Source organism: Eufriesea mexicana, unplaced genomic scaffold (genome assembly GCF_001483705.2).
Source record: "Eufriesea mexicana isolate 0111107269 unplaced genomic scaffold, ASM148370v2 scaffold320, whole genome shotgun sequence".
Classification (NCBI taxonomy): domain Eukaryota; kingdom Metazoa; phylum Arthropoda; class Insecta; order Hymenoptera; family Apidae; genus Eufriesea; species Eufriesea mexicana.
In genome coordinates this window covers 305,594-327,169 of record NW_016908532.1, presented here as the reverse complement: position 1 = coordinate 327,169, position 21,576 = coordinate 305,594, and the positions used below count along the sequence as shown (strand labels likewise).

The 21,576-nt window shown below is 37.9% G+C and overlaps 1 protein-coding gene across 1 annotated transcript; it reads right to left on the bottom strand.

The window, feature by feature from the left end:
* Positions 1 to 17: 17 nt before the first annotated feature.
* Positions 18 to 19,397, bottom strand: LOC108556253 (A disintegrin and metalloproteinase with thrombospondin motifs 7). The gene is made up of 19 exons (XM_017912265.1): positions 19,371 to 19,397; positions 17,622 to 17,770; positions 16,082 to 16,475; positions 11,941 to 12,103; positions 11,477 to 11,772; positions 11,089 to 11,213; positions 10,507 to 10,653; positions 9,815 to 9,961; positions 9,586 to 9,733; positions 8,902 to 9,000; positions 7,234 to 7,443; positions 5,274 to 5,513; positions 3,709 to 3,832; positions 3,261 to 3,390; positions 2,971 to 3,091; positions 2,557 to 2,700; positions 2,143 to 2,261; positions 1,451 to 1,620; positions 18 to 604 (listed from the first exon to the last, which is right to left on the bottom strand). Exons 1-19 carry the CDS (start codon positions 19,395 to 19,397, stop codon positions 18 to 20), a joined length of 3,540 nt encoding a protein of 1,179 aa, XP_017767754.1.
* Between the last annotated feature and the right edge of the window lie 2,179 nt (positions 19,398 to 21,576).

The window sequence follows — 21,576 nt, the reverse complement described above, 5'->3', positions numbered from 1 at the left end:
TACAGTTCTAACAATGATTAGTGATTTGCGAAATCCACGATTCTAGCTAGTTTATCATAAGTATTAATCTCCTTCCTATTAGGCGGTGTGGTATGCTTATGACCCTCCAACTGCTCGATCTTCTGAACAGCTTCTGCGCCTGTAAAAACTTTCGTTTTCGAGGTGTCGATTCCCACACCAACGAGGTCTCCAGTTTCCTGGAACGCCCTATCCGACAAATTCGACTGGAGATTCCCCTCTACGAACGGTGCCTCCAACAGTATCACATTCTCGATCGGTACAGAGTCCTTGATGATCGACCCTGGCTTGGGTGTTGTTATGTTAGGCACGCAAACGCCATGTTTGTTCTTGTCTTCGTCCACCAAGGACCATTCGCGAAGAAGATCTCTGAAGTCTGCAGTGTCAGACGTCTTCTCCATCTCGTCGCTATCACGAGGAACACCGTACGCCTTCTCCAGGTACCGGGCCAGGCCCAGGTCCACAAACTTGTCCACCATCTTGTCCTGTTCGTCCAGAGGCAACAACTTCTTCTCCTTCTCGACCTCGGCTTCTCTGTTCACGTTTCGGGCCTTTTTTGGGCACTGCTTCCTGCACGGTCTTTGGCCTGTAAGGGAAAGGCGAAGGTTTGACGAGGATCGGTTTGGTAGGCAAGTCGAGATTTGGATCAGTCTTGGATTTACGGCTTCAAGGGGAGACACGTACGGTTGTCGAAATAGAGGCCACGTAAAAGCGAGGATGACGAAGGGAGAGATACCTTTATAATACGGCCAAAGCAAGTGTTTTTGGTCTACTTGGACAGATTCCCTCGTCTGGTCTCAGTCAGCTTTCTTTCTCACACCACAGTGTCAATATTTTACTTCCATTACACCGTAAATCTCTTACCACGACACTCGTGCCTTGCACCCACATATAGTCAGCTACACGCGACGCTGTCAGATATACGTATACGTGGAGGAATAATATGTATGCGAGTCTCTACGGAGCACTAAATAAAAGGAATCGCTGCAGTATGTCTATACGTTTTGAAGAAACGCGATCGATAACGACAATACAACTATAAACGTGATATTTCATTAGGATATTTATCAATATGTCACGTGTCAATTTTATAAAAATACGAACAACATTCGTGATTTATTGCAAAAATCCATTATTCGAAGTAAAGAAATCATATCCTGGGAACATGCGCGTTTTCAGTGAATCGGTGAAACGAAATAATAAATAACCCGTGAATAAAGTAGCTTTCACTGTATATAAATGACCGCGCGCATTTTCAGGGCGCATCAATTAAGTTGTCGATGATTAATGAACGAAGAAAATATTTAGCGAAAGATCGATTATTCGTACGACTCCAGGAAGATCGAGGTATCATTGAAATATGAAACAAAAGCAAAAGGATTATTCGTTAAATTGAAATTTTCAAATGGTTGGCACACTATTGACATCTTACCTACGCATTCTTCTGTTTGTTTCGGCACGCGTCCTTTGCACGCGTCCAGATTCGCCTGAACGTCGTCTTCACCTGCGCGCGCAGCCGGTCTCACGCACTGCACCTTACGATGTCTCGTTCCTTTCTTTCCGTCACAGGCACTGCATTTACTCCATTGGCTCACTCTCCACCTTGAGACGTCATGATTTCAGTATAACAACAGAAGAAACTCGTTAATAAACCATTGATGGAATTTCCGTTCAGCCATCTAAATCGAACCATGTTCAAGATACGATAGACGTTCGCTAAGTATTGCGCACGATGCACAGAAGATATGCAGAGATGGGAAGACAGCTAAACTATCTGATTGGCTATCGTGCAACGCCTACACTCACACGCATTGTCATCATTGGCTAAGGCGATCACGGTTACAAGTCTATCGTGTGACAAAGAAAGCAAAAGAAACATATCGAAATGGAGTGAGATAAAGCGATAGAAGACGACATTGGCGTAACTACACGTATTACTTCGTAGTGTCTCGGAAGGAAATATTAGTATATACGATTAATCGTATTATTCCATTTGTAGATAGCTAGTCAACTTCTCAACTCTACATATCACTTACTGTTGGAAGCTCGATGAAGACTTATCCAATGGTATTGTTCGACAAAAAATACGAGTTAAATTAAAATTTGAATTATGACTACACGTACTTCGCAATACAAGGATCAGCATTGCAAATACGACTTTTCGGTTCTGGTCGTGGTATGCTCTCGCAAAAGTCGGCGCTCACTTTTCCACCATGTTCTTCGATGCACGTAGCCTCTGAGATCTAAATCAGGTAAACAAACATCCAATCGTTCTTTTGACGTTACTTTTACATCTAATCGAATATTATCGTAGATAAAGACAAGTATATCGAATGGAAATGGGAAGAAATATATAATTAAACAGTTATGATTAACCAATTTATATATAATAACTTATCGACATAAGAAACGATCTGTAGTGGAGAAGGAAATATAACATGGAAGTTATTTCCACGGTAACCTAAATTCAGCGTATTTCCGGATCTACGATAATGATTTCCCTATACGTCATTAAACCGACTTAGATATTCAAATTACCATTGTACCGCCACCGCATTTTGCATTGCAGCCGGTCCATTCTGTGAAATCCCATATGTATTTCGGTGTATATGATGTATCACCTGACATCACGTAATATTCATAATTGATCCCAGGATTCGAGTACGGTTGGTAGTACACGTACTAAAATTGCCATCACAATGAATCATTAATGTGCGTATTTAGGATCAAGGTGCCGTATAATGACGAACATTCGTATGTAATTCGCAACCTCTTAACACTATCTAACCTATTTTCTATTACTTGCAAGAGATGTATCGTAATTCGTTTGATACATTTTAATTTTATCTATGTTCCTTGCTCATGGCGAAAAAATGATAAAAGAATGAATCCAATGTTGATTTACGATTTTAATTTGCATATGAAATGGAATAAGAGTAGTACGCGACGTACTTCTACTCGAATATCTTCCGCGATAGGTCCCTTTATTTCAATTTCCTCTCTATCTGGTTCAGGAATCAAGTATACCAGAACGGCTTTTGCACACGAATAGTCGCCACTTCTTTCTAGTCTCCTGTGATTGTTAAAAAGTTGCTTAGTATACAATTAATCTATTTTGGTTTTTACTGATAAAAAAAAAGTCAGAAAACACTATAGAGCTACAAGTTAATTTCTAAATTTAAATTATACACGGAAAACTTCTAAAATGTAAAAATTAGTTTGTTAATAATAAAAATAATTACAGTCCAGCATTCAAACAGTAAGCAGTTTCGTTTTTCTCGAGTCTTACTGACAGTGCATTTTTATTTCTTGCTCGTTCAGATATGTGTATGCTTCGAGCACCTTTAGGAATAGTAACTACCTTTGTGTGTCCTGAAACATTTTCCAATTATTCATCAGTATTTTGCTCTGCTTTAAAACTCTTTACACTGTAAAATCATTGAATAGACAACGTTGAATATATCTCATAGAATTTAGCATTTGAAATATTCTTGCAATATTTATATCAATATAAATTTCTATCATCAAAATCGCCGCGAAAATATTTTACAAAAATTTGTTGAGGTTAATACGAGCTGTCTACCCAAAAATTTAATCGAGTACAAAAAATTAGTTTAAGAATAATCAAATTATAATCTAAAGTAATGTAAAGTATTGAAAAATTGTATAATAAAAAGAAATATGATTTACGGTCTACAGGTGTCGTGTCATTATAGAAACCCTTTATTTTCTTGCATTTTGTACCATCGCCTTTGCAAATTCCACATTTGTCCTCGACGGCATTCGAATCTAACACCCAATCGCAACCAACCGTCTGTAACATCATATGATAAAATTATATTAATACGCAAAAACACTCATTTGTAAAAATTCTATCTTTTCTTTTTATTATGTGCTAAAAAAACAATTCTTTAATTTATAATAAAATCCGCATTAAAATACACTAAACGTAATAATAGGTGTGACTCACACATACTCATCAATATGTACGAGTATTGATGGTACCCCATATCATACCATTGATAATACGCTATTTAATTAATAAATTGTAATTCCTAATTACAATATGCTAATGAATTATTTCTAATCAACTACAGAATAGACTAAGACTATGGAATTAAACGATTTAAAAATTAGAGTCTGATGATCTTTACCAAAAAAAAAAAACGAAAAAATGAATTATTCATATAGTAATCAAATGGTTGAAGCGAGTATTAAAAAATATAAATATACATATAAACTCCAAGTCACATGATCTTACAAAGAGTTAATTTATAACTGATATAATTCTCATCTCCTTTAATTACGTTAAAAAGGATAGGTATTTCAATTAGAGCTATTACTAAATTTCCTTCCAGAATGCTTCGAGCTGTAAAATATAATTAATGAAAAGCTGATGAAAGGTATGCAAAGGTATGCGCGAATGGTATGGAGAGAATAATTTCCAAACCAAGGCATCTTTCTCGTTCCTTTCTATAACGAGTGTTATACGCCATGCTCCTTCACTGTAGATCACGTGAATACGTCTGCCTGTTTCCTCATTTAATTCACGTTGTTTTAATACATTTGCATTTCCAACGTCTTACTTTCTAAATCAATTCGTAAACTTCCTTTATCTTGAAACACACCGCCACAGAACGTATGAAACTGTCAGAAAAATTAGCAACGAGGAGTTACACTATTCGCCTACGTAATATTTTACGTCTATATTCGTGCAAAATGTAACGTCGCATATCTTTGAACCTTGCCTGTCACTAGTTCCTAATCGAGCTATAGATTTTCAATAAATGTAAAGACCGGTTCTATAATATAATATAATAATAATGATTGACGAATATAATAAAAAACCTGAAAATAGGAAACGCAAAAATGACGAACTTTCAAAAAATATATAGATAAACGTATAAAATTATATCAAATTTATATATAAAAACAAAACCTTTTCTAGTTGTTAATACGCAAAAATACGTAAACTCAATCTCTTCGGTACGATCGTCGAATACAGCCGACAGTTGCCGAATGCATCCTTACGATTGTAGCCGACAATTGCCGAATACATTCTTACGATCATAGCCGACAATTGCCGAATACATTCTTACGGTCATAGCCGACAATTGCCGAATCAAACCCAGTCGTCTTTAGTTGTTGACTGAATGCGGTACAGAAGAGGGTGAGTCTCTTGAAATAATTCGCATTATCATACATAATGAAAAAAACAAAGTTCAGAAAAGAAGACAGATGTGATATTCTTTTACCCTACATATTCCAGAAATACACATGTTATTCGTCCCAGGCTTGCAGGGGGTCGAATCATTCGCCACTGGTTCGACTTGGAGAAATTCCATAAGTTCATTTATGCAGTACAACCCGCAGGGATCTAATTTCGGATCATTGTACACGGTCCATGTATGGTTGCCTTTGATGCTCAGGAACTTGCTATAGTCGTGGTACTTACACTGCAGCGTTCGAAACGACGGTTCTTTAGGATCGCAGGGCTGCACAATAGAGCATCATTTCTTTCTTTTTTCATCGGAAGGATACATCGCTGCCACAAAGGTTACCGATCACCGTAGCAAGAAGCGTGATGAATTAACAGAAAGTGTTAGAGTTAAAGGTACAGTAAAGGATTAATAACACGGGATAGAGAAAGCGTAGAAGAGTAATGCATTGGCAATCGTTTAAGCGTGTTGATAAGCGTATATTTACGACATAAATCGAAAGAGAATATTATTTCCGATTCTTTCTAAAATTTTATCTGCCGTTTTTAATGAACTCGTTGATGTTACAGGATGGAGAAATTACCTCAACATCGACATCCAGTTTATATCACGTGCCATTTATTTAAATTCAGACACATGTATCTTACAGTGGAGCGTCAAACGACAACCGTGAAATGATAAAAGAAAGAAAGTCTATCGGCAATGAGTATGAAATAAGCACAATATTAGTTAATAAATATCATACTGACCAATACAATCTTACATCATTATATAAAATTACAATGAAAATTAAACAGTAGAGTTCTAAATCGTTCCAAAAATAAGCTATTATGTATGAAGAAAATAGGAGTACTATGGTATCTCACGATCAAGCATGCGCACATGTACATGTGGGTGCACGCGATTTTGTACATCTAACTAGATTTCCGTGAAACTAGGCTACGAAGTTTAGGCTGAAGGAAACTTTAAATTAAAATTACCCCTATAGAGAAGGCAATTAAAATTCTCCGTTCCTGATTAGATTTATATCGAAAGTGATTCAAGAATAAGTAAGTTGCCTAAATGTATAGTTTACGAACCATTAAAGAGGAAACATAGTACGATACTCGTGCTATACAGTGTTCACACGATATGTCAGAAGATCCCAACACATTTTTTCATTATTCCCACTTATCTTTCATGTAAATGATGGATTTGATTCCTTTGTTTCATGAGCTGCTTCTGCACAGACGTAATCGGTATCAACTAAGGAACCTAGCTACGCAGAATCAGTATCGGGACACTGTCATTATTAAATGTTTCTATAGACATATGTATACTTGGAAGTAAATTCAGGAGCTTTCTGGGGGGAAATGGGAAAAATATCCAAAGGTACATACATTTTTAATCCTTTTCAAACGATTTAAAATTTGTTTGTAACCTATATTTTAACATTTTTATCTGATACTGTAGTTTAAATAATTAAATTTGTATTAATTATTTATACAATATAAAATATCACAATAATTACAATACGTCTTAGTAAATAAAACAGGAATAATAAAATATTTTTAAATTATACTCTGAGCTCGGAGGGGAAGGTGGTCGCCCCATCCAGACCTGCTAGACCCGCCACTGCGTATACCTAACCTATATCCCTTATCACGTATCGCCATTGTGAAAGAGCACAAATAAACCTGAAATAACAACGAAGTTGCACGTGTTTTTATTCTTCCATTATTTCTAACAAGAGAATCGTGAAAGTCTCGTAATTGCTTTTGAAAATTTTGTTTTCACTATCAAATATCCTTTCTTGCTCGGAACCAAAAGAGATAGAGAAAAAAAGAAACTAAAGCGGCAAAACAATATCCAGCGTGCAGTTTAAGATAAAATAGAGCACAGGAGCGCGGAGAAAAGGAAAATACAGTAGAGGGAAAGAAATAAAGTTAGAAAGGGACGGGGAACCGTCGAAACGGTATCACACGGGTGATTCGGCCGGAAAGACAGTAGAATTTACCACGGTGTTGCAAATGGCCAACCTCCTCCTCTCTCCGATGCAATATCTGCCTTTGTTGGCGGGCGGCGGATTGTCACATTCCCTCTCGGCGTATTTCAAGCCACCGCCGCAGGTTCTACTGCAAGTGCCCATGGGACCCCATTGGCCCCAGCCACCGTTCACCGCCTTCGGTCGGGTGCCCATGTCCACGCATTCCTTGTGAATGCACCACTGAATACAGGCGAGTTCTTTATTCCACTGCTCGTTTCCTCGCGAAACGCTCTTCGCTTGCTATTGTCTTTTTGCGGAAAATTTTACGAAAAATTTTGCGGAACGGAATGCGCTGGTATTAACCCATTCCACACCATGTTGGACATAACGCCGTCGACAGAAATAAAATTTGTATTCAACAAATAACGATTTTCTTTTTTAATAACTTTACAAGAAAAAAAAAAGAAAAGAAAATCGTAGGATAAAAAAATTCTGATGGAGTTTTCTTTAATTTTTATTTCCGATTACGTATTTCTTAATCTGTAATCCGTTTAAACTTCACACCTTGATGCGAGTCGTATCGTGATTCTGGTAAATTCGGTTAGATTTACTGGTACCGTTTTATGACAGTATTTTACAATAATAGTGAATATTATTATTCTTATTACTGATCAATTTAGAAAGTTTAATTACTGCCAAAATGTCGGGTAGGACAATTTCAAGATAATCGCGTACTTTAAAAGCTGCAAGTTCGCGAAACGTGATACGTCGTTCTTAGAATCCAACTGGGAACCATATCTTACATTTTCTACGACAGATCGAGACTTCACGAGGGCTGTTACTCGTACGAATATTTCCGGCTGCATTCGCATTGTTATGGCATGCTTTGTGCGCCTTTCGCGTGAGTTACGACGCATCATGGAAATTTTAAATTATTCCGTTTCGACTACGCCCTCTACTCTTACATTTCGCGCTATAATCCTTTGCTGGGCGAGGAAAATGGCAGTTACGAAACTTTTATATGCTGTATAAAAAATTCGCGAGTAATCTCTCTGAATGAAAAACGTAAGAATTTTTCTCATAAAAGAAAAAAAAAGAAAAGAGGAGAAATAGACACTAATGGTGAAACGAACAAAGAAACAGCTAAGAGGACGTTTAACTCTTTGGAGCACCTGGATTTTAAGATAAGAAGAAGTCTCTGATTGCATAGGAATTTTAATTTAAATTACGACAGCTCTGGATATAATTCCGTCCTACATTATCATAATTGTCCTACATTTATTTCCATGTATTTATTAACCCCTTGCCTTACCATTTAAGTTCTGATGGCGCGTGCCATAGTCAAGACGTAACGTTGTACACGACCTCTTCAAAAATGAACCACGAACCTGACCCGTGCCGTTTACATTGGGCCCTATCTACGAACTACGGCTCTCACACGTGATACTCAAATTTGGTCCGATTTCCTTACCACGAGTCTCACACGATATTGTAGGGGAAGGGGTTAAATACATGTTGATTAAATCTATAACAAAACTAACAATGAGAGAAATCTGAAAACTGGTTGTGTATAAATACATCAAAAACAGGTAGAACGTTTCTTAACAGATAATGCCCTAAATAGTTAAAATGTGATAATATTCACAATGATGATTAATACTGCCATATAATTGTTCTCACCAAATTCAATGAACAAACCTTGTTCTCGCCACATTTTGTTCCATCAGCCATGGGTGAACCGCGCGTGAGACAGCTGGTTTTGTTGACTGCACACCACAGTTGGCTACACATCTTTGCCTGAAACACGTGAACCGTAGATTAGCAATGGGAACAAGGACAATCGAATTATTCTTTGAGGAACGGTATAACGAAATATATAAGGGAGAGAGTAATTTTCATTATGAAGAAATTAGATTCTATTTCCCACGCTCCTCGCCGGTATAATTGAATCGGTCCAGATGTGAAAACGCATTTGATACGTCAGAGGAAGCTCGAATCTAATTCTGTAATGGATTAATACAAAAAACTCTATCTTAATATAATTATTTTCTTACTGTGCAAACTAGCCGATTTCAATATTTTATTCCATTTTTTATAATTTTACTGAATTAAACTTTTTCATGAGACCCTTTGAATAGTCATAGGGTTCTCAAATTTTTGTACTTCTTGTATCACCTAAAAACCTATATGTGACTGATCTTGTATAGTTGGAAAAACGTAACGAAAATATAATAAAAAATACAATATTGGAATAGAAAGATTTAAGGGAGTATCCTGTATATATATATTCAATTTTGTATTCATAAATTACATGATACCTGTGAAGGTACCTCACATTGAGGACCCTTATTGTAAATAGTAACAGTGAATGGCGAATCGTACCCCGCCACCTGCACAAAGCGTCGACCCAGGAAATTTCATTTGACACTGAAAGTCGCCATCATACATAGCTCCAGGCAACATATTCGGATACTTGAATTTCTCTGACGGACTTCTCGGGTTGTCGTTCAAGCACTCGCCTAAGCCGCTACTAATCAATCGATACGAGACCTTCAACTAGCAATAGGGCAAGGCAGGTGAAAATAACATCGAACAGACTTGAAAAATTTACTCTAGCAGGTTAGTGATGAATTTTTTGCTGCAAGTTGACCATCTGATCGTGAAGAGGTAGACGTAGGGTGACATAATGAAGTAACTCGTGTCTTTATCCTGAGATGGACAACCACTGATTTCGAGGGTATCATGTGAACAACCCATCCTGAAAATTCGTGTTATCTTTTATAAATTGCACCACAATAGACTGAATGAAATATTTCCAGAAAATCCTATTAGACACGGTTCCCGTTTTTATTAACCCCATGCTGTTAAAATCGTCCAAATATGCACAGTGTTTGTAGCATGTTCATTAAAAAATAGAGAACGGTTCAAAATAGGACTTAATTAAAATAAACACATTCCATAAACGACTTCAAAGAAAGCATTGAATTCGAATTTCATGAGTGGACAACGGATATTTATGCAGGTGTAGTATATAGAAATGGGCTGAATATATGAACAAAATTTATTACATTTTTTAAATATAGAAACTAAATGCTATATTTTTAGAATCCTCTAATGACAAAACGTGGTACTATTTGTTGCATGTCGCACAATTTCATCTACTTCGTATAAAAGTATATGTACATTTGCAGAAATATCCGTTATATATTCGCGAAGATTCATAACCGACAGTGTCAAGTTCGCAAAGGTTAAAAGATACCGATAGAAATGAAGAGATAGCAAAGAAACGTGTATGGACAGTACACGTGACCAACTTCATGGGCAATTACGATTCCAAGCGCTAAGCCACTGTCTTCGTTGATGCAGGCTGCCTTTTGGGGCTCACAGGCTGTCCCGACGAATGCTAATCCCATCAGTTCACACTGAGTTACTTCTGCGCAAATATCGTACCTGAAACACGTCGATTCATTGATATTTCAAGACAACATTATTTACTCATCTAGGAATATGTGAGTGTAAATGTAATTCTTGACTTAGAGGCTACGGGACAGCTACTACTATAGTGATCGATGTTAAGAAAATCTTGGATGTGTTTCAATCCAATTAACTAATATAGAAGAGGTCACCATCAACCTAGATTGACCAACCCTTCCTGCCCTATATCTGATAGGCATGACATCAGCTAGGTCTATGATCAATGGGTAATCACCCCAAATCAAAAGGGTTAAAGGTATATAAATACAGTTTTACACTTCAGATTAGGTTCAGAAGGTTTAAGAAAATCAGAAGCTAGAGGAGACTGGAAACATGGAAGATAGGATATTAGAAAAACAAATGTAAAATTTAAAAATCGATTTTTAAGGAACATTCGGGATAAGATTTTACCTGGTTACGAGAACCGCTATATCAAAATGGTTGGGGTGCGAGTGATCCTTAGGATTCATCTTCTGGGCCCATTTGGCAAAACTGTTCAATGTATCTTCAGCTGCAGGACTAATAAGCAAATCTATCTACGGGTAAAATCCTATTGATAAAATACCTCGTACCCGACTCTACCATGTTTTACGTGGATAGATTTAGTGAGACAATGAGAATCTAATAATTTACATTTGCTTATTTTCTTAGTTTTAAATTAAATACAATCAATTTTATAAGGAACTGAACCAAGTGCGTAAATGTTTACATTCTCTTTTTCCTTACATTCACCGATAAGATAAATTTAATCGACATCCAGCCTATCCTTACACTTTTCCTCTCGTTAGTTTCATATTACCTCTTCTTTTTCCTTCTCCAAATATATCATCCGTACGACGACCACGTCTATTTGATTGCCCACAGATCTGTCGTGATAAAAATCCGCCGCCATGTTCATGATAGTCAACAGGTACTGTTCGTAGTTGCTGTTGTTATAATAGTCGAGAAACCTCCTGTCCGCGACCAACCCAATCTCTATGTAACGATGAATACTGTGGGTATGAGACGCAATCTTTTTCTGCTCGCCGGGATTATCCTCCATTAGGCGTTTCTGTCGGTTGGCCAATTGTTCCGCCCACGCCACTTCCCACTTGTCTACCCGCGAAGAACAACAAAAAAATTGTATTTTTATACGTTCCATAGTTTACAATTCTCACGTATCAGATTTCTTCTAAAATTTATTTTAAAAATTCGAAAATTCCCAGTGAGACGTTACCCTCGACGAGAGACTCGATAAAGGTTATAGAAACAATGGCTACTTACCGCTAGTCCCGCAGCGCCTTTCCGATGTGTCCTGGCCCTCCTTATTTCTGTGCGTAGCATCCCTCTTGTAAGCGATGTGTACGTGCTGTCCGTCCTCCTGTGGCTCAGTTTCGTGCGCTGGTTCGATGAAGTACCGACCGTGATTAGTTTGCACGTAGCCAACCTGCACGCGATCCACAGGCACTTATCGACTTCTCATTAATCAACGTTATTGTAAATAAGATACCGAACGCGGAACCACGGTGGACGAGGCTTAAGCAAGACGCAATTACGCACCCCCCACCACTCGAATGATCACCGAACGAACGACAGCCGAACGATGCCGAACTTGTAATCGGGGTTTTGCTTTCGAGAAGGATGCGCGAGTGTATGAGTGGCCCACGTGACCACGTTTCTTGCCCATCGAGCTCGTCATTGGAAAATGCTCGACCAGTACGTAAGACGAGTTGACTTGTCACGGAACTTTAGAGTTGGAACTATCGACCTGTATCTAAATATAGTACACATAGGTATAATAAAAAGAAATAAGAATTTATGATCTGTCGATAAAAGTCCACGTTAATTTTGTTAAACGCAGCTGCATGTTTCCAGTGTCTGTGGAAACAGGAAGCCTGAAACCAGTCGATTTGACTGGTTTGGTAATTCTAGTGTTAAAGGCTACGCACACGAACTCAAAATCGATCATTTAAATCGTTTGCGTATTTATCGGAGAACATCTTTGGGTTTCCTGTTGTTTAATAACAGTGTGAGGTGCAGGTTACGACTAAACAGCGGATGTTTATGCAAATGCATATTTTTATGAAAAATAGGTAAGGTTATGAGGCCTAGATGAAAATCCTTTTCATCCTTGGGGCATTCTAAAACTATAGATTTTATTCTGCATATTTTACAGATTGAATATTTCTTCTACAAATGGAAAATATATCCGACGATTGCGGATACAAGGTTAAACGTAAATTTTATTTTTATGAATATTAATATGCACATAAAAATATGAATAAATTTCAAATAACGTTAATCCGAAATAAATAGCTTTGATATTTCGTTTGAAATTAGTAGCGTTTTAACAATGTCAAAGTGCAACATGACCTGAAATATATTTCCTCAACAATATGTAACAGAAAGACTATAGATTTCGAAAAAATATCATTGTAATATATTATAATTTAAATAATAAGAAATAAATTTTCTCGATTTATTATGCATATATTTTGCATATTTCGATATATTATGTGCATACGTAATTCGTTATTCAGTTACGATATTTTACATTTGCCGCGAATATGTCAAGTTAACCCGCCTTTGATAGTTACCAATAACACCTGCAGAGCGTGCTTCCGGCAAGCGAACTGGCCGCTTAAGAGGTTAAGCCTACCGAATTTCCATTCGCGGAATCGCGAAATTACGCGCGCACGCCTCGGAAATTACAATCCAACGATCTTAATTACGGGGATCGGTTGTGCAACGTTTATCGTGGCTAGAGCTAACGGTATAATTCAAAACGCGTCCGAGCCTACCCGGAGTGCAAACAAACAGGCCTTCGGTAATTCACGGCAAATTGTAGTCCGGTGGACAGAGAGGCCTGCGCACCGCTTCGATATTCGCGAAAATTTACCGATTCAATAACGTACCCGTAGCCAATCCGATTCACCGGTAGTCACATGATTCGAGTAACTTCGCCTGTCCTGTGTAACAGCACGCCTGGAAACGTTAACCTAGAAGTCTTTTAAGTTACGATTGCATCTTCGCCTTTCAACATCTCCAGCTTTGGAAGTTTTCAATTCTTCAAAATGATCGTGTCGCGAATAATAATTGAAGGTGTGAAGTGCAGTGTAGATAAATACGACGACAGAAATGGGTGTTTCACGATTACAAGCCTTGTTAATGGTTAAGCACTTGTATAGTAGATATACGATTATCACGTTGCTATAAAGTGTTTGATATTTGTTCACTTTTATTTGGACGGCTCTGTGGAATGTTTCATCGTGTTATGTCCGTTCAGATGCCTCGCGAGACTGCACAGGAGCAGGAGTAATCCGATCCACCGTCTAATCTCCCCCTACCCTTGACCCCCTCACAGCACGCTGGCCTTGAGACGTGTTTACATTTCGGCCACTAAAGAGAATACGTGTGACCTATTTCTATGATTGTGTTTAGTAGTGAGCATTCTTCCTGTGAATTTCCTTTCGTTTCTATCGTTTCTACAGTATATGTATATGTTTCCAGTTAAAACCTAACCTTACGTATGTCTCTTACAGGCAACTTTCCCTTCGAACATAACCAATAAAATTAACTTTTAAATTCAGTCTCGATTTGAAGATAAGGTCAACGTAAATACCTATAGCCATGGTGTCTCATAAAATATTTTAAATGCAACGTTTATAAGGTCTTCATTTCCTACTTCATCTCCACAATTAATTTTCTGGAAAATCGTACAAGGCTGTACGTATATACAGGTATATATGTAAATTCTTCTACCCATTAATGGAATCTAGTAACGAACTAATGACACCTATTATCGTGTTTTTCAGTTTCACCTCTCTTGGAAACCTAATTTGTACATTCCTTAAAATAATTCGTTTAAGAAAAATGATTATACGAGAGTCATTTGAAATTCATATTCCTCAATTATCGTCTACTGTTTCCCTACTTCGTGACAAGCAGTGATCGCCCTTCCGGCTAGCAGGCAAGATCGGATCATTGTCACTGAGAGGTGGAGATTATGCAGATCGCGTCTCGCAATGCAGTGCGGCAATTGCATCAAGCTGAAAGCAAGAGCCACTTTGTCAACGTGTTTCGCAGCTGAATTCTCGAAATTCTCACAGGAATTAGACGAGGTATCATCCGATTGAATCGCGACCAAACGATCACGTGGACTCGTCCCGATCCGAAATTTACGATCGATCGTCGCATGGAATCGACGACATGGGCCGTCCATGCGTCGATCTAAATGCAAATACCTTATATTAATTTGCATTCGCTTAAGTGCGTAATAAGCGGCTTGATTAGTCTGCACGAGAGATGCGCGCGCGCGCATGCGCAACACGCAGCTCGTGCGGATTTGCTTTATTGGGACTGTATCGTGTCGACGCAAACCAATCGTGTAAAGTGTTCTATGGTTGTCTATGGTCTTAGTTACACGAAACCTCTAAAGAATTAGCAAATCATCGGTTAGAATTAATTTGAACCGTGTGTTTATGGTGGGGGCTACGTGATTGATTTTATACTGTGATTTCGACGTATAATAAAGATGGAGGAACGAAAAGAATGCTTCTTTATTTTTCATAAGAACTTGATAAGAACAATTTTCACTTCCTTTTGCAACATTTTTTTTTTGGTTGATTTCGACGTATAATAAAGATGGAGGAACGAAAAGAATGCTTCTTTATTTTTCATAAGAACTTCATAAGAACAATTTTCACTTCCTTTTGCAACATTTTTTTTTTTGGATAGAATTCACACTTTGATACATAGTGTTTATTTAAATACACTAACAATTAATATTACCACAGCGTTATATTAATTTGTTTTAATATAAATGATCAACAGGTTAACCGCTACGAGGGTGAATATTAAAAGTGGAAAAGAATGATTCTGCATAATTCTGCAATTGAATTTAAATTTTAGGCAGTTGAATAAAGAGGAAAGGTAATACTAACTAATAACTATATGCTAGCAATAAAAACTACCATTAACTATCATAAGAGAAAACTAAGATATCTAAGTCATTATACTAGTTGTAGGTCATTATAATACTACTTTATTTACTACTTACCCTAACAAAAATAAGAAATGTCCATTAATGTCCTACAGATTAACCTCTTCAATGCTGAATTTTTGTCAGAGGAAATGATCTAAATCCACAACAACTGAATGATAAAGGAAGAGTGAAAAATAGACAAAAGGGCCGTTGAACTTTAATATCAATCGCATGTGAAATCTAACCTCAAAGATATCAAAACAAAAGAATGAGAAGACCCTATTTTCAAAATTGAAGAAAATTACCTAGAACAGAATTGAATGAAAGAAGTAAATAGTAGAAAATAAGAAAAATGGCCATTAAAGCTTAGGATCGGTTGAATATGAAACCTAACCTTAAAGATATGAAGACAAAAAAGTTTAAAGAACAAAATGTACGAACCACTCCGTCGCATAGAGAAAGAGCAGCCCTAGATGGGTCGTGGCCCCTAACGAATCCCCGATAATGGCACTGCTGATCGTCGGCCCTCTTGAATCGCAAAGCCTCGTTCAAGTTGTGCCTCAGGCCGGCGCCGCGTGTCTCGATCACCATGTCGGGCGAGATGAATTCGTGATACGGGTCGAGCTCCACGTGGTGCTCGATCCCGTTGAAAGGCAGCACCAGGTGCAATTTATCGCTCTCCGACTCCTGCTCGCCCTCCGCGATCGACCTCTTCCTACGCTCGCTGATCTCCTGCCGATCATAGAAATTCGGCAGCGAGTACGTGTTGAAGCTGCCATCCTTGAACACTCTTCTTGGGATCAAAAATTCCGGCTCGTGTATGTCTCTCGTGTACCTGAACACTCGGGAAGAAAAGAGGTTCGGTTAAGGAACGTTCACTGTAAAACGGGGGTACGTTGCAGTTCCTAACGAAATTCCACGTTCTGCTCTCTTCTGCACGCGGTTTCACAGTTTTGAAAATATTCCATACGGGGATCTTTGCGAATTGCGTTAGAATATATATAGTATAGGAAAAACGTTTAATATAAAGATCCTAGGAATGGGGTTAGAAATATTAGCTGTGGAGACCTGGGCGAATAGTGCTGATGAATTTAGAGTATAGAAAAGGTTAGGAATTAAGGTACATCGGTTTTGAGAATATTTTATACGAAAATTTTGGTGACTCCAGCTAAAGAAATTGGAATACGGGAAAAGCATAGTTAATACTAAATAAAATAAATTATTAAATAATTTATAATTGAAGTGTAATATAAAATCAATTTTTCAATTCTTTTTGAAGGTACCTAAAATTAAAGCATAGCATGAAATTCATGACCAGTGTATAAATCGGGTATCTCATAGAAAATCAACTTTGTAAGCTAAATTTGTACAGTCCGATTACCAAACTTTTTTACCTATAATAAAAGTGTATAAAATTCACGAGATTGTAAAATACCGTTAATCGGCACCCATCGATTAGGTGTACTCAGTACTAATGGAGGTAGTCAAAAACTGAAGAAGGATTTAGTCATGTTAGCTCCCATCGCCGCCATAGCAACGCTACTCCCCCAACGTGAGATACCTGTACTACCCCAACTCTGAACAAATCCCCTGCTAAGCAATTCGGTCGCCGTGTCCACTAAACTTTAATCATCGATCGAATCAGGAAGAAACTTATTCCCGAAGACAAAGAGCTGCAAGTTCCTGCAAGAAACAGCGTAATACGATCGTCCCTGGTGGTCCCTGTTCGGCAAAGGAAAATCCTCGGTGACACGGTCGAGGGAGCGGAAGACCGAAAGAACGTGTCGGGAAAGTTATGGGGCATTTGTTAGCGAGATGGCAAACTCGGGTAATCAAGCGAGACAGCCGGAGGACACGGGGGAGAACAGTGATCGAATCAGGTCGACTGAGATGGCCTGCTGGGTGAACAGTTCGCGTGGCAGAGTACATCTGGCTGAGGATTCGCTGGCTGTGGATTGTAACAGGCTGTGAGTGCACTTACCTACCATGGTATACGTTTCCGGGCCCGTTGTGCTTCTCCGATGGAGCGGTATCCGCGGTCACGATGATGCTGAGGAACGTCAGAAGTGCTTGGAATCCGTTCATGACAGGCCACTTTTTCTTCCAGTCCTCCTGAAGTCCGCCGAGGCTCTGAAACAACAAAAACCTTTAGCAACTGTTCTGTTCAATGGATAAATTCTGTGCATAGATAATATTTCTTTTTATTCTGCATTAGTTTGTGTTTGTGACAATTTAGGTTCCTAGTCTTATATTTCTTGTTAATACGTTTTAAAAAGAATGATTAATTTTGAGTGGTGGAGTGAAGATATTGAAACTATTAATTATGTATAATAGGGATTAAATATAACTAGTTCTTACAATAGAAATGATTTAAGAAATTCTTGTATATAAATCTATAGAAATATTATATTAATACTATGCGATACTACTATAAAGTTTGTTATTTCATCGATAATGATTAATAATAAATATTTGTATCTTTGGTACAATTTAAACTAATTAAAATCCATTATTTTGTATTAAAACTAATATTAAATCCATTCTCATTTACACTATTATACATAACCTATTTTGTAACGTTTGATAAAATAATTTGATAAAATAAATATTAAATTAGTCAATTATAATATATGTCATAAATTAAACTCATTACTCGATTTGCTATCGTAAATATTATTTTGTTAAGAGAAAATTAATGACAAATACAAATGTGTATAAATATGTACAAATTATGTCAATCAATTTATTTGTACATGTGTGTATAAATCAACGATGTCAAGAGCGATACTAAAATGATAAAGGATCACGTGTGCTACTAATTGGTATCAAATGTCAAATCTAACTTACACTTTGTTCGTAGTATCATTTTTATAATGAAATTATAATGATAAAAACATTTGTACATAAATTTTAATTCCTTTACGCATATTTCAAATTATTAATGTATTATTAAACTCTGAAATGTCAGAAATGCGTTCTCTTTACGAACGAAATGCGAGCCTCAAAAGGCACATGTAACGCACGTCGCTGATTATCGGTACCGAAAAAAAAGTAAGAACAGCAATTCTCGATGCTCCGATATTTCCACTCGCATTACTGATGTCGATGGTCGTTCAATTTTACGCTCAGCTTTTGTTAGCAACAATCATTTCGAGTACACTTGCTGCACTTTGTTCTATCCAGAATGATAAGTGGCATGACGTTGTCAAAGGAGTTTCATTACTTTGTTTGAGAAATTAGCGAATGGTTTAACGTATTTCTGTAAGTGTCTTTGATAATAAAAGATGCACTGGAGTGTCTAAAGAGTACATTTAATCAGCTTAACCGTGAAAACTTAATTTTCACCGAAGAATATTTCAATCCCCTTTCTTGTGGTATGTTATAACCACTGTAATAATAGTTTTAACGTAATATTTATTGAATTTTATATTAAAAAATACTTCTTCTTATGATTCGTCTTATAACTTTGTTTTTCGATAGCCTAAAATAAATAATATAATAATTAGCAAATTGTAATAATCACCTCATTCTTTATATTTTCTAACCTCTCTAAGTATGAACCTCTTTAGGTATTAAATAAGAAATGAATTCCTTTTACACTGATTTGATGCAGACGTATATTGCGTTAGGTTAGGCTTTAGGTTAGAAATAAAATACACGTGTTGGAGACTGGATTAATTTTAATCAGAGTATTTCGCATTAATTGTGACAATCCAAGATAGACACGCACTTGCGTAACAAACACTGACGTCGCCATTATGAAGTAACCTATGATCCATTTAAGGAGCTGCCATCTCAAAATGGTAAGTGAATTCGGAGTGACGAACGGCACGTCGCGACGTACCTTCTCTCTGAGACGACATACCGGGTAATTTAAATTAATCTGTCATAGATGTCGCTAGTGACTTTAGACTTCTAAACGTACCTCTTACTCTATCATATTTTCGTGTCTAGAAAACGAGATATTAGAATAAACTTCCGATTATTTCATGGAAATCCTATTTTTCACCGACATTTGATATACGAATTTCATGAGACTAAGGGTAACCATTTATTTTAAACCCAGTAGAATATTGCAGTTTCACGTGCAAATCGCGTTTGTTTCCTCATCATGTTAAAAATTGTATAGGTATATTCTTACCATATACCGACTGCGCCATAAAAGTTCAGTCGATTGATGATTACAAATGCGAAAGTTCCTGAATGTTTGATCACGATTTTGACGCTGTAGTCGGATAATTCGATTATGATCCAATAGAAGGAATAAAAAATATCCTGCACGCGTGGCAATGTGGACGTATCCATCGCTACAAAATATTTGATGGATCAAATCGGTAAACGAATTTGAGTACACAGAAGTCTTCTGGTGTATCGACTGCGTATGCAGTTCTCCCGATGATTATGCCCGAATCGATCCAATATAGATTCGATCAGCCTCCAGATCAAACCTGATTGGTCAATTTTAGTTGACTTTTTGGCCATATTGGCGCCACTGGGACCAGATCCCTTTTTCTCCCCGCTATTTTTGATCATTGCTATTACATTCCATTACTTGTAGTTGCTTCACTTTTCTATCGCTTATTGGAATAAGAAAAAAAAGGAAAAGAGAAAATAGTTATTTTGCGCACTATCGTTCAAATTTGATGGTCCTCTGGCATCGAGAGGACAGCCGAGAAATAAATCGTCGCATTTCCTTTCCCCAATGTGCGGGTCAGCTATAGCGTCAAAGTACCGGCATTACCGGCGACAGGCAAAAATGTCATCGACACATCAAATTGCCTCCGCCTGCTGCTTTCACGTACTCGAAGCGCACGGTGGTCGCCGTGATTTATCGCGAATAAAAAGACCGGCCAGTCGGCGCATCCCATTTACGTAATCCGGTAACAGAGCAGCGTAAAACTCACTCCAGTTTTACCCGAGTTTCTTCGTCGAAAGAACCGATCATGTGACGGTAGAAGTGAGAGAGAAAGTACAGTTGGATACAGCTCTGTAGGTGCGCGGTTAGAGCTTCGGGGTGGTCCATTCGCGCTCGTCATTGAGGCTGTCGATGACAACCGGTCATTGGCCGGGGAATAATTAAGGTTGCAAGTCGAACGAGCAGAAAAGGAGAAAAAGTAAATTACCAGGATCGACGGAAGCGCCTAGGATAAACTCAACTCGTTGACTCGGAGACAAAATATCCTGCCGTCCAACGTGCCTCGATAAACGTGTCCAACAGTGTTTCTCGCTTTATTCTCATTGTTGTAAGAAAGCTTGTGATATCGACCGTATGTTCAACCGGTAAGTAGGGATTACCAAATCGCGTCGTGACTGTGCCGTTATTAGTGATGAATACTCTTGACGCTTATCGTCAGTTCCATTACGAGCAGTGACGAATCGGTGGATTAGACTGACCTCTACCGTAGACCGAAGGAAGGTGTGCGAAGTAGCGATGGTAACACAAAGAGTCCCCTATCGAAAAGCCGGCGAGAGTAATACGGAATGCCGGCAGAACTGGCAAGGATAAATTGCGCTGGAATTTAATTGGCAACAGCGCGTGCCGAACGCGTCTATTCAATTTCGCAGACTGACGCAGCTCCCGTGTCTGTTTACCTCCTTCTAACGGCAGGACCGTTCGACAAACATGCGGCGTTCAACGATCTGCTCTTTCCGTGACATTAATGTTGCATTCCGAATAATTCACCCTGCTACTTCAATGGACGACAATGTGCATTCAATCGGCACGTATGGATGTCTGCCGGTGAGAGGCTACGAGTGGGGAACGTGATTATCCGGCTTTGACTTGTACCTGATGAAAAAATCGAGGCTACAATTACCAACTAATGAAGCGTTTTGAGAACGGAACACATAATTCTTCCGCTGATAAGAAGATAAATATCCTTGGTGAAATTCCAGTCGATACATAAATCGTACGAGTGTACATACCTGAGTTCATG

Excerpts from the sequence above, each read along its gene's own strand:
- LOC108556253 (XM_017912265.1), bottom strand. The coding sequence starts at position 19,397 with ATGGCGACGTCAGTGTTTGTTACGCAA. Across the intron at positions 11,773-11,940 it reads AAGGCGCTGCGGGACTAGCG|ACAAGTGGGAAGTGGCGTGG; the intron begins GTAAGTAGCCAT and ends CTTCGCGGGTAG. Across the intron at positions 9,962-10,506 it reads GCCCATGAAGTTGGTCACGT|GATGGGTTGTTCACATGATA; the intron begins GTACTGTCCATA and ends ACGAATTTTCAG.